Here is a 14,042-nt window from a genome sequence, read left to right as displayed (position 1 = left end):
AGTCACTTTCATGTAGAAAATTTGTATAACAGAACAATTTCAGCCCTCACATACATGTAACTTCCACTTCTTTGAAATCTCTGTGCCATATCTCGTGTTCATGTAATCAGACAGATAGACTGAACACAAAAGCAGCTTTGACAGGTAATAAATCTCAAGTTTTCATCCTCAGAGTAAGGGTTTGGTAGAATTATCCTGGCCTTTTTTAGTTCTCTACCTTGATGTGGTTTTTATTCCGAGTTCTTGTCTCTTAAAAAGTATAACAAAAGACTCAGTGGTTACAATCTTCCTTTCTTTGTATTCTTCCTTTTTCAGCAGCTGTTACATAATTAGTTTCCATTCTTTTACTTCAAGTATGCACTTACATTTATCTCCCCATTTCTTTGTGCTTTCCCCTCCTTTCCAGTCAGAAGTTAGCATTATGTCCTATGTTCCAAATCTGAGACACAGGTAATATTACCTCTCCCCTTTCTCCTGCACTCTATTAGAGAAGGTCAAAGATCAGCCAAAATTTCATCTCAAAATCACTACAGCAATACTGATACCATCTTCATTCTTGCCTTGTTCTCTTCTATATATTCTCTGTACTCTTCACACATACATTTGTAGCTCTATAGCCTGTTGTACTCATGGCTGGTTTTCCCAGTAGTTTTCCATGGCCTTTCCCTAGGCAGAAAGACAAAAATTCCAGAGCTCCAAGACCCGGGGGTACAAGGCCCCTATGCTGTCTTGGTTTTCCTGGCTACCAAGGTTGATAACAACTCTTGCAGATGCATTCTCATGGACAAAGTACAACTGCTACCAAGGGGGGGGCTCCAGAGAAGGAGCTTGACCTGGGGGGGGAATTCCATCACCACTTGTCCTCCTAATTGATGCATTTTATCAATTATGCTGTCTTCCTAAAACCTGTGAAAATGTTCTCACCCTTGTGGAGATGGGCTTTTGTGGACATCTTTTGATAACTGCCCTTGAAGGCCTTCAATAAAGATCCACTTTTATATTACCTCCCATATTAAATTACCTTGAGTTTCATTTTTAGTTTGGAAAAGGCAACAATACAAGAATAGGTAATTATCCTGACCAATCTGAAACTGTATGGGATCTCTTTAGCACAAGCAAGGCAAGCCAAAGGGCTAGAAGGGAAAGGCAAACTGGAAAGAGGAAAAATGAAGGGGAAAAGGGACAGTAGGAATGGTGAACTAGTGCATTTTTTACAGAATTTGCAATGTCTGGAAATTCCATTTTCCAAATATGACATAATAAAAATGACCTGATTAAAAAGATCACAGCATGTTCTTCTCATTATCATTAGATCATCACATCTGGTAGATGCTGAAGCCAGAAAATTTTGTTTTTTCCCAGATATCAGTGCTAAGTTACATTAAGATGATTGTAAGGCAATTCACCTGTAAGAAAGAGTAAAGTAACAGAGTAGCATTTTCAGTCTTTGTTAATTACAAATTTGGGGTCCTAATTTTCTTGAACCACCCATGCAAATGTATCTGGACAGAATATTGCCTCTTTCATGGAGTAACACACTTGGTATTTTCTCATTGTTTAGTAATATTGAGATCACATTTTGTTTTGTATTTCCAGTAGGTCTGAATCAGTTCATCAGTATCCCTACCAGAACAACAGACTTATAAAGAAGGAAGGACGATTCAGTATGTTGAACCAGATCTTCTCGTGCAAAAGGAGGAAAGATGATCAGAAAACCAGTCAGAAGGAGAGAAGCAGGGATCAATATCCTGGAGAAGAGACCTCAGAAGTAGATGATATCATCACCCGTTTTGATTGCATTATGAATAAAAATTGTAGAGACATTCCAGATGAGTGCAAGACCACCCCTGACTTTAAAAGAAAGAGCACAGACACTAAGTACCTCATAGCAGAAAAGAAGCAATCAGCATCTCAGGGACTCCCACCCATCACCACTCATAGCTTCTCCCCAATCACTGCAGGCAATTCCTTCCTAACTGCTTCCCAGAGCAAAATGCCAAGCTTCTACTCCAGCTCCAGTATCCAACATTTTCCACACAAATCTCAAAAGAGTAGGAGTGAATACAACTTGCTGGACAGCACAGATAGCTGCCAGGCTTTGCTGGATGATCCCTGGAACACAGACTCTAACCAGAGACTCTCTTACAAAGCCTGTACTAGGACTTCTTCAGACAAACTGATGAATGGCTTAAACTCTGATAGATCTCACCACGCACTTTTGTGCCCTCCCTGCCTTCCCTCCCTTCCCAGTTCTCCATCAGGTAATTTTTTCCTTCTCTATTATCCTAAATCCTATAATACCTACTGATACAGCAAGATGAGTCAGAAAAAAGTAGGGACCAATAATGTTTCTATTTGATTTTTTTTTCAGTTTCTACTTTATGTAGGCATCACAGATAGCATGTGGGGGGAATATCAGCTGAAAGCTGAAGCAAGGTGCTTAGATGTGGGAAATAGGAGATGTAAATAGGTCTGATGAGCAAGCAAAAATGCAGGAATCTAGGAAGTATATAAGGCACCTGAGCGATTTGTGCCTCCAGGTTTTTATGTTCTTTGTGAATTGCACATTAACACCCACTACCACACCTGCTGCTTTGTGTCTAGTCCAGGATGTAGATGTGCAAGGGAACAGCCTTGCCCTCAAATCTGTAACTGTGCTGAGAGCTGCTTCTGGGTTGAGCCAGGTCCAGTGCCATGCTAGACAGCTTTATGCCATGCCACATTACCCTTACAGGTATATTCTGACTCCAGGCTGCAGTGGCATCCCTTCCCACCCTGAGTGCCAGCTCTTTGGTCTGATGTGCTGTTCTTGTGCTTTCTCCAAAGCTGAATTCAGGTTGCTAAATTTACAGAGATTGGACAAATGCTTTTGTGCCGTGGTCTGGAAATTTTAATGCAACAGTAATGAAGCAGAGTGTTAGAATTCTAAGGTGAACATGATACTAGAGTTTGGCTGGGTTTGGAATCTAGTATTTTGTTTGACTCACATCCATATTTAAATGAATCTGCCTGGCTGGCCTGCATTTTGGAATTTACTTTAACATATCAAATTCATCTCCTTTGGGATTAGTCCCATGCCAAAATTAAACACATCTAGCATGCCTTCCGACCACTGCAATATCTAACTGAAAATGCAGCAAGCAAAAACAAACACCAAACTTTCCAGTATACCATTAAAAGGAGTAAAAATTTTACAGTAAGTTAATATACATTTACCCTAAGAGACACCAGCCATTACTCTTCAGTGAAAAGAGAAGTGAACAGAAACCCTAAGAAGAGCCCCCAGTTAGCTGCATGATAGCACAAACTGTACTGAAATCTAAGTGAAGTGAACTGTAAAAAGGAAAATCTTTGCATATGTCTGACAACTAGAACAGAGACAGCAATTTCAGAACAACAGGCCATTATACATACATTTTGCAAATAAAGGCTGGAAATAGCATTTTGGTGTAAAAAGGAACCATTTAAAAAGTACCACTTCCTGAACATCAGGCCACATTCCTGAAAGCTTAATATAACTGCTCCATAGGTGTCACTACTTTTTTACTATGCACTCTTCAGCTACTCAGTCAACCATACAAGCCCCAGACTCCACATCCCCAGCAATGATTGCTTCTGCAGGAGTCCTTTTACACTAAAGTCTGCAAGGTTCAGCTCACATGTGGAACACAAGAATACCTGCAGGGCTACTTTACAACCTCACTATAATACAGTACAGTGAGGCCAAGATATTTGAGAACATTGAACTTGACAGCAGTAGCAGGAATGAGCTCAAACTGAATAAACCAAACTGGAGGACAACTGTTTCTGGGAAACGTTTCCTGTTGGAATTTGCTAGACTATTAATACCTTTGATATGGAAGTAACTACTGTGTTATTTAAAATGTGATTATAGATTTTTCTTAATAGTGTAGTATACTACAGTCCTAAGAAAATTATTCAATCCTTGTCTGCTCTGGACAGAAGGATAGTTGGTTTTCCCAGAAAAAAATATTTCTCTGAGCATCCCATGATAGAAATCTAGTTGTTATAATGGGAGCCGTCTTTGCATGCCCACAGGGAAAGTAAGCAATGTTATTTCTGACAGTTTATTATCTCTCTCAGAAAATAAAAAGCCTGAGTCTTCTTTAAGCCCAGTTTTCTTTGTACCAACTCACTTTAACAACATCTTCCACCAATAAAATTATTCCTCTAGCTAGCAAAGAGGACCTTCCTCTGACACATGTAAATTATAATCCTCTAAGGAGGAAGAGAGTGTCTGACAGGAATGCATTACACAACACAAATATTTCTCACAACACTTAGATTTCTTTGTGATAAAAAGATCTGCTTATTCTCTTCATGCCTATGTGTGTAGTTTAAATCTCTCTGCCCCTGTAATTAAAGCCACCTGACTTTCTCTGAATTAGAACTGCATTTACTGTGTGAGCTCCAGGGCTCCCAGGTCTCTAGTGTGCTGTGCCTGCAGGACTTTCAGGGATCAGAAGCAAAGTCTGGTTCCAGCCCAGCCAGCAATGCTGTGCAGGCAGCCCTTTCTCTGAGGAACATTACCTGGGTTTTGTTGGGGTTTTTTGTTTGATTTGTCCTTTTTTTTTTTTTTTTTTTTTCCCATTTTGTGGGGTTTTTTGGTTACTGTTGTTCTTTTCAAATTAATATCTAGGCCAGGATTATGGGTATCAATACTCTAAGGAAACTAAATTGGAAAAATATTTTCTCTGTTGACACACAGTGTTGATTGTCTAGCATGACCATGTCTATTGTCAAAGTCAAAGCTAATTTTTGTGCTCACTTGCCACAAAGACAGCTGGCAGATATATGTGCCAAAGCCTTAGGAGGTTTTTTGTTCTATTTTCTGTGCTCCAGGGAATGAAAGATGAGTCAATTTACTAGCTGAGCATTAGCACTTACACAAAGGAGAGCAGTTGCTGTATGTAGCAATGAAAATTACCTTACTATTATGCTGTTGGTTTCTCTCAGAATTACTGCCCTCCACTGAGATGAGCAAAGACAACCTACACGAAAAACTCAAAACTTCAAGACTGTTTGCCAGCCACAGTACAGAGCTGGCATCAAAGATCTGAAGCATTTTGTACTTATGAGCTTTGCGATCATCTGTTTTTGCAAAATGTGCTGCTGTCTACATTCTACAGGGAAAATAGTGAAGTAGAGAAATTCCAAGTAACATGGGTAACAGGAAGCCTGTCTCCAGTATAAGACAGCACTGAAATGCCTATCCTCCACTCATCTTAGGGTTACTGAATTTCCAGATGTAAAATGATACTTTATTACAGGCTTTATTACAGCAGCCCAGTACCTTCCTTTTGCTTGAATAGGTAATGTTAAAAACAGGCTGTTATTAAGTTTTTGATAGTATAAGCAGCATGGCAGAGTTCAACAGGAAGCATTTCTTGGCTAGGAAAGCAGAGCAAAGCTGATCAGTGTGCTGTCGCCTTCTCAGATTTAAGAACCAATTTACTCTGAGACATTCATCATAACGTTAACAACTTTTATGCAAAATACACCAGAGTATGTGGTTCACCTTTCTAAATGCAAAGAAAATTTTTTTAAAAAACTGTAAAAAAATCCAAATGCAGTCTTGCATTTTATAAGAATGAAATTGCTTCCTTTCCATTTTTTCAAAAACAACTGCAATCATAAATGTGCTCTTGGGGATAGCAAAGATGATGTCTCAGAGAGAGAAAAACTATTTTTCCACATGTTATGTAAAACACATAAAAAGTAGAATACTTCCACTTGATGCCAAAATTTTAATAAGGATTCTTTTCCAAGCATTCATAATCATCCTTGCAAACATGATTATGTTTTGTACTGTTGTTTAGCGGATAGATATCCCCATTTATGAAATGAACATATCTCTTGATAGCAACAACAACCCCCCATCACCAAAGCCATAATGGTACATACACAATAAGCCGCTGGTTCTCAGCATAAGCATCACAGAAACCAATATAACTTGAATTGTCCTAATGAGAACAAAAAAACATTCTCTGCTATATTGGAATTGATATATTTAGTTCTTTGTACAAAGTGGATACAAAATCCATGGAAGAAATTTACCAACTAGACACAAGAAATGTTAAAGAGTAAAACACAGAAAAGCAAACTGAAGGCTGTTTCTGTTAAGCAGAGCTCACCCATAAAAGATTCTTGATGCTTTAGCTCAAACACATCAGCTTAACCACAGGATCCAGCAGACTAACCCAGTGTCTACCAACTGTTGTGGCTTTTGGAGCTTGCTCCATGCTGAGCTGAAGGCTGCACTGTGACATGGAGGTTTGCCTGACAAACACCACCAGAACTCCAGTCACACAGAGTCTGTTTAGTCAGCAACACAGTTACAGCATTCCTGACAGCTACTTCAGTGCATATTTAGAAAACTGCTCAACTGTTTTTCTATAGCTTTATCTTGCACAGCCCAAGAATCCATAGGTATTTTCAAGTACCAGCTACAGAGCCACAAAAGCAATTAATATCATTCCTTCTCTTCCTTCTGCAGGATGTCCTGCTACATCCACCCCATGTCTCTGTGTGCTGACAGAGCACATGCCTGCTTGTTGCAGCAGCCCTCTTGTTAGAGGATAGAAAGTAGCTAAGGCACAGACTTCTTGTTTATCACAGCATGAGAAGGGCCCTGGTTTATTTCTCTGCACAGCTTACCCATCCTGACTCCAACCACTCACTGACTCTGGCTGCAGCAAGCTCCTGCTGTAGGTTTCCCTTGCAACCTCTGACTGCTGGTTATTTCCTGCTAAATTCTGACTCCACATATCAGTTTGCAGGCTCTGACTGCAGGCTTTTACCCAGCTAGACTGTGACTGCAGGTTCCAACAATAGGCTCTAACTGCAGACCCAGACTGACCCCACAGCAGTGAGCCTTTCTGCTCAGGGAGCTTCTTCTTCATGATTCTCGTTTCCTCTTCCTCAAGATTCCTCCTCCTTCATGATTTCCCCTCCCCAGCTACCCCACTCTGTTTCATCACGCTTCTCTTTATTAGATACAGCTGTTACTCATCAGGGACACGGCTATATTGGGTAATTAACACAGCTGTTACTTATCAGGGGCAAGGTCACCTGTATTCCCTTCTCCTACCCCTGCTCCTCAATGAGCTATGTTCATGCTGGATGAGCAGCTGCTGCCCAGACAACTCAGTACACGGCTCATCACAGATTTGGTGATAACAAGAAAAATAATTTGAGGGACCCTAGCGTTGCAGAATAAGATCAGCTCTGGAAAAAGATCTGATGAAAACATTGGCTTGGTGCTTGAGCTTCTTTTTTCAGTATTACATGTGTCCTTCATGTGATGAAATGCATTACATCATCTAACATACTGTCTTTTCTAATAGTATTAGACCTAACTTAAATTTAATCTTAACCAGTGAGGTGACATGCCAGAATTAACCAACTAACCCTTCCTTTTCCAGTATATATTCTTCTTGGTGAGAATGATACTGCCATAAACATAGTTTAGGTGATCCATATTGCCTTCTATCAGTTGTGATATGCTTTCATCTGCAACAAAACCCTCTCAAAGCTCATCTTTACTGCTAATAGCCTTTAATGTCCTTTTCCAGCCAGCAGTTGAACTCTGTGTTTTAATACTTACAAAGGCTGAGACCCTACCAGGATATTTTGCAAATTTAAGCTTCAATTCTGAAATCAGATCATCTATTTGAATAATTTTACAGATTTAGAGTCCAAATATTCTTACAGAGACCTAGCTAATAAACTCTGCCCATTTTAAGACCTATTGCTATGTTATACAAGAGGAAGTGATAAGGGTATCTGTGAAGGTTATACTAAATCAATCAGTCCTTTTTTATGAGTGTAAAGTGAACTAAGCAACAGCTTCTTTTTTTCAGTTAGTGGTTTCTTGTTATTACATATTTCTGAGAAACACTAAGTAAGTTTTCTTTTCTTTTCTGGAAGCCAGAAATACACAGTGCAGCACACTAGTTACAATTATGTCCATAATAATTTTCTTTTTCTTTCACAGCAAGAAGTTTTCAACGGATGTCTATAGACCAACACAAAATGAAAAATATTATTCCTGTACAGAACAGCCTAGCTCCAATAGCCAACCACAGTGCCCACAAAAGTAAGTACAGACAAGTGTCAGTTACAGTATCGCTGCTTGCCTCCATCACTGGCATCTGAGGCTTAAGAGAGGTTTCATGTTTGTTTTTCACAGCATCATAGAATGGCTGAGGTAGGAAGACACCTTTGGAGACTGTCCACCCCCCTGTCCACAGAAGTCACCTCCAGCACATTGCCTAGGATCACACCCAGTTTTGTTTTAAATATCTCTATGAATGAGATTGAGACTGCACAGTTTTTCTGGGCCATCTCTTCCAGTGCTTGACTATCCTCAGAGGAAAAAGTTTCTTATTTCTTAGTTGTGGCAATTGATTCTTTCACCTCCATAGGACTCCACTGAGAAAAGTGTGTCTCCTTCTCCATTACTCCCCACAATCAAACATTTATACATATTGACGAGGTCCTCTGAGCTGCCTTCTCTTCTTGAGGCTGAACAGTCCCAGCTCTTTCAGCCTCTCCTTTAAGGCTGACACTGCAATCCTTTAGTCATCTCCATTGCTCTCCATGGGACTTGCTTCAGCATGTCCCCCTCCCTCTTGTACTGGGAGTCTCAGAGCTGGACTCAGAACTCCAGACATGTTTCACCCGAGCAGAGTAGAGGGGAAGAATCCCCTGTCACAATCTGCTGGCAGTGCTGTTCCTGGTGCAGCCCTGGAGGCTGTTGGCTGTATTTCTGCACAGGCACATTGCTGGCTCGTGTTCAGCTTGGGGAAGCAGTGGTCCCAAAGTGCAGGAGAGCTTCATCCCTCTCAGAGTCCCAGCAGAGTGTCAGGACTGTGATCCAGGCTGGATCAAGCCAGTACCTGGGGTGTTCTTCAAACACAGACACCAGCCCTACTCCCAGCAGTGTCCTAAACTCACATTCTTGTGCTCCACCAAGCACAAATCTCCATTGTATACTGGATGAGGATTTACAGTTTACTAATTGTCATCCTGCGGATCAGCCAGGTACTAAAGCATTCAGACCTGATTTAAGATTCCCTTCCACTTATAATCAGAATGTCAAAAGCAATTCTGCAGTGATGACAATATTACTAGAAATGAGGCAGAGGCAGCCTTACAGGGACCATCAGATTGGGTGGGAATATAGAGAATCCTGCACTGCTGCTGTTTCCTACATCAGACAGGAAGAAAAGGTGTTTGAACTACTGAGGTGGTATTCTTTGTCTGCTCAGAAGAAAGCAAATAATTTCATTGCTTTTAAAACCCCAGGTCCAAGTGTCCTATTTTTTAAGCTTTTCTACTTATGTTTTCTGTATCTTCTAGTTAAATCATAGTTGTAAGCAAAATTATTAAAAAAGTCTTTCATAATAGTGGTTGTTCTTGCATTAATTCATACAAATGGTGAAGAATTTATTTCTAGTCTTGTACCAAAAACTGTTTTACAAGTAAGATACAATTTTCTCAATTAAGAATCCTGGTTTAATTAACACAGCACATTTATCCAAGTGCCATTACTGCTTGAACATTAGTTCAAGTCAGTAACAGAAAAGCAAAATTATTTGCAAAATAGACTGTATTTCTTGTTAATACGAATGACATTTGCTCCTGAAGCTTTCTAAATAACTGTTTCAGAGTCTCATCTCAGTATGAGATTTCACTCATCCTCCATCCAGCCCTAAAAGTATTACCCTTTTGGACATAGCCTTTATCCAGGCAAAATCCAGGCTCCAGCAACAAAGACTGAGTATAAATATTTGTGTTCCTCTGGTATTTTTAATACACAAGAGGTGTGTTAAAAATATGCTAAGGGGAAAAAAAAAAACCAAAAAAAACCCACACACACAACAACAACGAAAAAACCCACAAACCTACCAAGAAGCTAGAACAATAAAATAAGCAAAAACTGGAATGAGAACTGACACTACTCAGAGATTAACTGAAAGAAGAAGTATCTCCCCAAAAAAGGAAGAGCAAAGAAAAAAAGAAGGAAGAAATTATTAACTCCCTCAGTAAAAACACTTTAAAATACACATTAGAAAGAGGAAAATAGGAATGAAACAGTAGCCTAGGAAGAGTACCTAACTGACTTTAAACCATAAATTCTCACCCTTCAGATATTCCAAGGGCCAGGGATCCCTCACATGGCTTCTTAAGTAGCCTTAGCACAGACTGCATCCCCTATTCTGCATGCCGCTGCTTCATCCCTCACACACTCTTTCCAACTGATCATGGAACGCGTACAACCCCTGAAAAACAGACTGTCACACACTCCTTACAAAATGCCAGGATAATTTTTCAAACAAAATTTTCAAGAAAAATTTCTGCTCCTCACACTTCTTCATGTAGTTAAGAAGGTCTGATGAGACATTAGAGGAGACAACGTGTCTGATGCACAAAAAAGGGACATTATTACTTGCTGGAAAAAAAAACCTACTACAATAACAACAAATTTAAAAGACAATTTTAACATCTATTTCCACTGGTCATTTAACAATATTTTCTGGAGATCTGTGGTTGTTTGTGCCATTATTCATCATGATTTGAAGTGTCTTCTTTCTCAAGTTAACAGCCAAGCATTCCACAAAGCACCCCTGTCTCTGGAGAAGGCCACTGTGATCCACTGCTTGCAAAAGAGGGGGGTCTAAGATGACAATGCCTTTCTGATAGTCTTACTTTTGCCCCTGCAGTTTGTAGTAGCAGCCACTCCCGAGTCTCTACTGAGTGGAAAAGGCTGCCTGAACCAGTAGCTCCTGTTGTTCCACTTGCTCTTTGGCGGCCCACTCTGCCCTCCGCATGTAGGTCATCAGCAGGGCTTTTGCTCCATATAGGTCCTGGGGCCTTAAGGGCTCTGCCTCCCACACATCCCAGCTCTGGGTCCAGGCTCCTGTGTTTCAATACATGTACTAGCACTAGTCATTATATGCATTGTTTCAGAGCCATCCAAGTACCAGTCCTGAAATCCTAAATCAAATACCCTAAACTGAGCACACTACGTGGGACTGTGTGGGAAGCGCTGATGTTTGGATTCTTTAAATGAGCATGAGTTTGTGATGGCTGCTCTGTCATGGGGGTGAAATTAAGCTGTAGTGCTTTTGACCTACTTAAATCCACCATTTAAGGCTTTTAATGATGTACATAAAGCACATAAAGCCTTAAGGGTATTTTTCACACAGATGTGAACTTTGACTATATTAACATATAACTGTGTTCCAAAGAGGGACATAGGTCAACCTCTCAACATTTGGTTTGCACACCAAAATTCCACTGAACTCAAAGAATTCTACCACATGCCAGAAAACAAATGGGCTCATTTATAGTATATAGCCCTCCCAGATTCACACAAATTCAACACCAACTAAAGCAAAATACTAATGGTTTGGTTTTTTTTCATGGAGAGGAGAAGTGATTTCCTGAATTTCTGAGAATGAATGAATCTTGAATATGATCCTTTAATTACAGTATACTGCCAGAGGCCCAGCCGTTTTAGCTCAGGTCTGCTGCTCAGGTAATCACAACTTGAATACTAATTGAAATCAGCTTAAAAAGAAAAGAATCTACCAAGTTTTAAATTCTCTCTATAAAGATCCTGCTTTGCTCTAAATCGATACCTGGTAAACTTTAGAAAAGTACTCCTCCTGAAAAATAAATAACCAATGATTAGATTAGTATAAGATGTATGCTACCGAGGATTATGACAACAACTTTAGCCTCTTTTGCACCATGTGTAAAGTTAAAATACATATAGATATACATATACATATACATATAGATAGATAGATAGATATAGATAGATATAGATATAGATATAGATATAGAAATATATGCAGTGAGGGCACACTGCAGACATTAGAGAGGTAACATTTATTTTCAGTGGGGCAAATTAAATAAAACACAAAATTTCCAGCCAGAACACTTCAGAGGAAAATGTTGTTAGCCTCTCAGATAATTCATCATAAATATGCAGATGGAAAGAAATCACAAATGCAGTATGAACGTGACCAAGAAAAAAATAAATGTAAAAATTGCAAAAAGATTGTGTAACCAACATAGAGATAGTGTAACTCCAGAAAGAACTCTTCATATGTTTAAACCGTAAAATACTAAACTGTTTGTATACAAAGAGCTTGTGAATAAAATGGAGATAAAATTAAAAGAAGCTAATGCAATTCATAGTAAATTGGTAGCACAGAAAAGTAGGTCTACAATTAAAGTTTTGAATTCTCCTTTTAAACATTCAGGAAATTAGTGAGTTGTCTGAATGAAGGAACCTGAGGATTTGAATTTAGAGAAAATACAGAGATATATTAGCTTTAAAGCACAAACAGTGTTACACTGATGAGTGTGAGGTGGAAATTCAGGATGATCTAATTCCAGAGTTTCTTACAAGACAGCAATAGAGAGAGATACATAAGGGGTGTGCCTCTCAGGTGTTTTGGTGTGTGTCTTGGTGTGTTACTTTGGAGGCCTGTGAATAGCAGAGCACATGTGGACCTATCTTTATGATTGGCTGTGCCTAGAGAAACCCAGACACAACATCCCACATTCTTCCATTTCATCTTCCTTAGATTTTGATCAGCATTTACCTTCAGCAATAGAGCATTTTTGTTAGAAGATATTCCCATTGAACTCCTTTGTTGCAGGGTGCCTGTGTTTTCTGATGAAAAAATATATTGTGAAAATTTCTCAAACAGGCCAGATCTCCTCCAGACAAATGATAGGTCCTCTGCTTATCAAAAGTAAATCTTTGAACTTCTCAAGACTTACTGGTCAGTACACCAAAAGTAAATCACTTGACACTGAGTTGGATTCTTCAGGTGAAGATAAGCCTTGCCAAGGTTATACAATTTTGTATTAATATGTTGATCACATTTTTCAAGTACAGACTTGAGTACACACAGTAAGAGACAACAGTTCAAAGAAAGCTGCAAAATCGTTTGTAAAAATGCCATGCTTTTCACCTTCTGTGCACTTTCTCTTTTTTCCTCTCTCCTCTAGTTCAGTTACCATCTCAGGATGCTAAGAAGTTCAAGTCACTACGAACCAGTGCAGTTATTCTCCCACCAGCTCCAATCTCCAGATCTCTGAAACCAGGACATTCTCAGAGTCATATCCTCTGTTCTCTCTTGCCTGGTCTATCAGGAGAGCATCTAAAACCAAGCTGTGTCCTACCTGCTATCCCAAACCAGAAGAAGTCTAATCCTGAAGAAGACCTTGAGAAATCACTCACCAAATCAGATGCTGAAAATTAACTCATTACACTAGCTTAAATGGGTTGAAATATGTCTAAGTGGTTGTTAAAAGATACCCGTACAGTTAAATCTCATTATTTGCACTAATGATACTCTTGTGAACTGGAGCATAACAAAAACCAAGATAAGATAGCACATCACAAAAGCTGCACTGTGTGACATATATATGCATTTGCATTATAGTTTTCATTTATGATGAAATTACTAAATCAATATATAATGTGCAGTAAATTTATTTTGTGAATGGAACCCTCATAATGTGATTTTGTTGCAGCATTGTGCTCTTAAGCCTTTAAGAGAAGAAAAGGAACAAAGAGTAGGGTTTTCTGCATAATTTAAAAGTTGGAACTAGGGCAACAAATTGCCAGGGCTTCTTAGTAGTTTGTAAATGCAAAGGTGCTGATTCTGATGCTGTGTGCCATAAAACAAAAACTTTTTAAGATTAAGAAAATAAACTCAAAAGACAGTTTTAGCAATTGAAGTCTTTTGTCTCTTTGTTTTTCACACATTTTCTGAATTGTAAGTTCATGGGTTTTGTGAATTAAACAAGTTTAAAAAGTACAACAAAACACTGATTTCTGTGAAACAGACAGACCTTCAGCATGCACTGTTCAAAACTGTTCATTTCACTGACAGATTTGTGTTTTATTTAATTCTTCACACTCCTCAGTGAAAAAATGCAATTTTTGACAAAAATGTTTTATCTTCATAAAACAAGGATTGCACAGTTGT

General features: G+C 39.1%; 1 protein-coding gene across 5 annotated transcripts in view; it reads left to right on the top strand.

Moving 5' to 3' along the window:
• The window catches only part of ANKRD55 (ankyrin repeat domain 55), a 47,697-nt gene extending 33,921 nt beyond the window's left edge, over positions 1-13,776 (top strand). For 4 of the 5 annotated variants that reach the window (XM_063423191.1, XM_063423190.1, XM_063423192.1 and 1 more), the window contains 3 exons: positions 1,597-2,261; positions 8,018-8,119; positions 13,057-13,776. In XM_063423191.1, the coding sequence (XP_063279261.1) occupies positions 1,597-2,261; positions 8,018-8,119; positions 13,057-13,310 (1,021 nt within the window). In that variant the 3' untranslated portion in view covers positions 13,311-13,776. Of the gene's footprint in view, positions 1-1,596; positions 2,262-8,017; positions 8,120-8,212; positions 10,909-13,056 lie in introns of those variants that run through there. The other variant, XM_063423193.1, reaches the window with a different exon arrangement.
• The last annotated feature ends 266 nt before the right edge of the window (positions 13,777-14,042 follow it).

Source organism: Prinia subflava, chromosome Z, assembly GCF_021018805.1.
Source record: "Prinia subflava isolate CZ2003 ecotype Zambia chromosome Z, Cam_Psub_1.2, whole genome shotgun sequence".
NCBI lineage: Eukaryota > Metazoa > Chordata > Aves > Passeriformes > Cisticolidae > Prinia > Prinia subflava.
The sequence above is the reverse complement of the archived record's forward strand: the minus strand, read 5'-3'. Positions and strand labels throughout refer to the sequence as shown.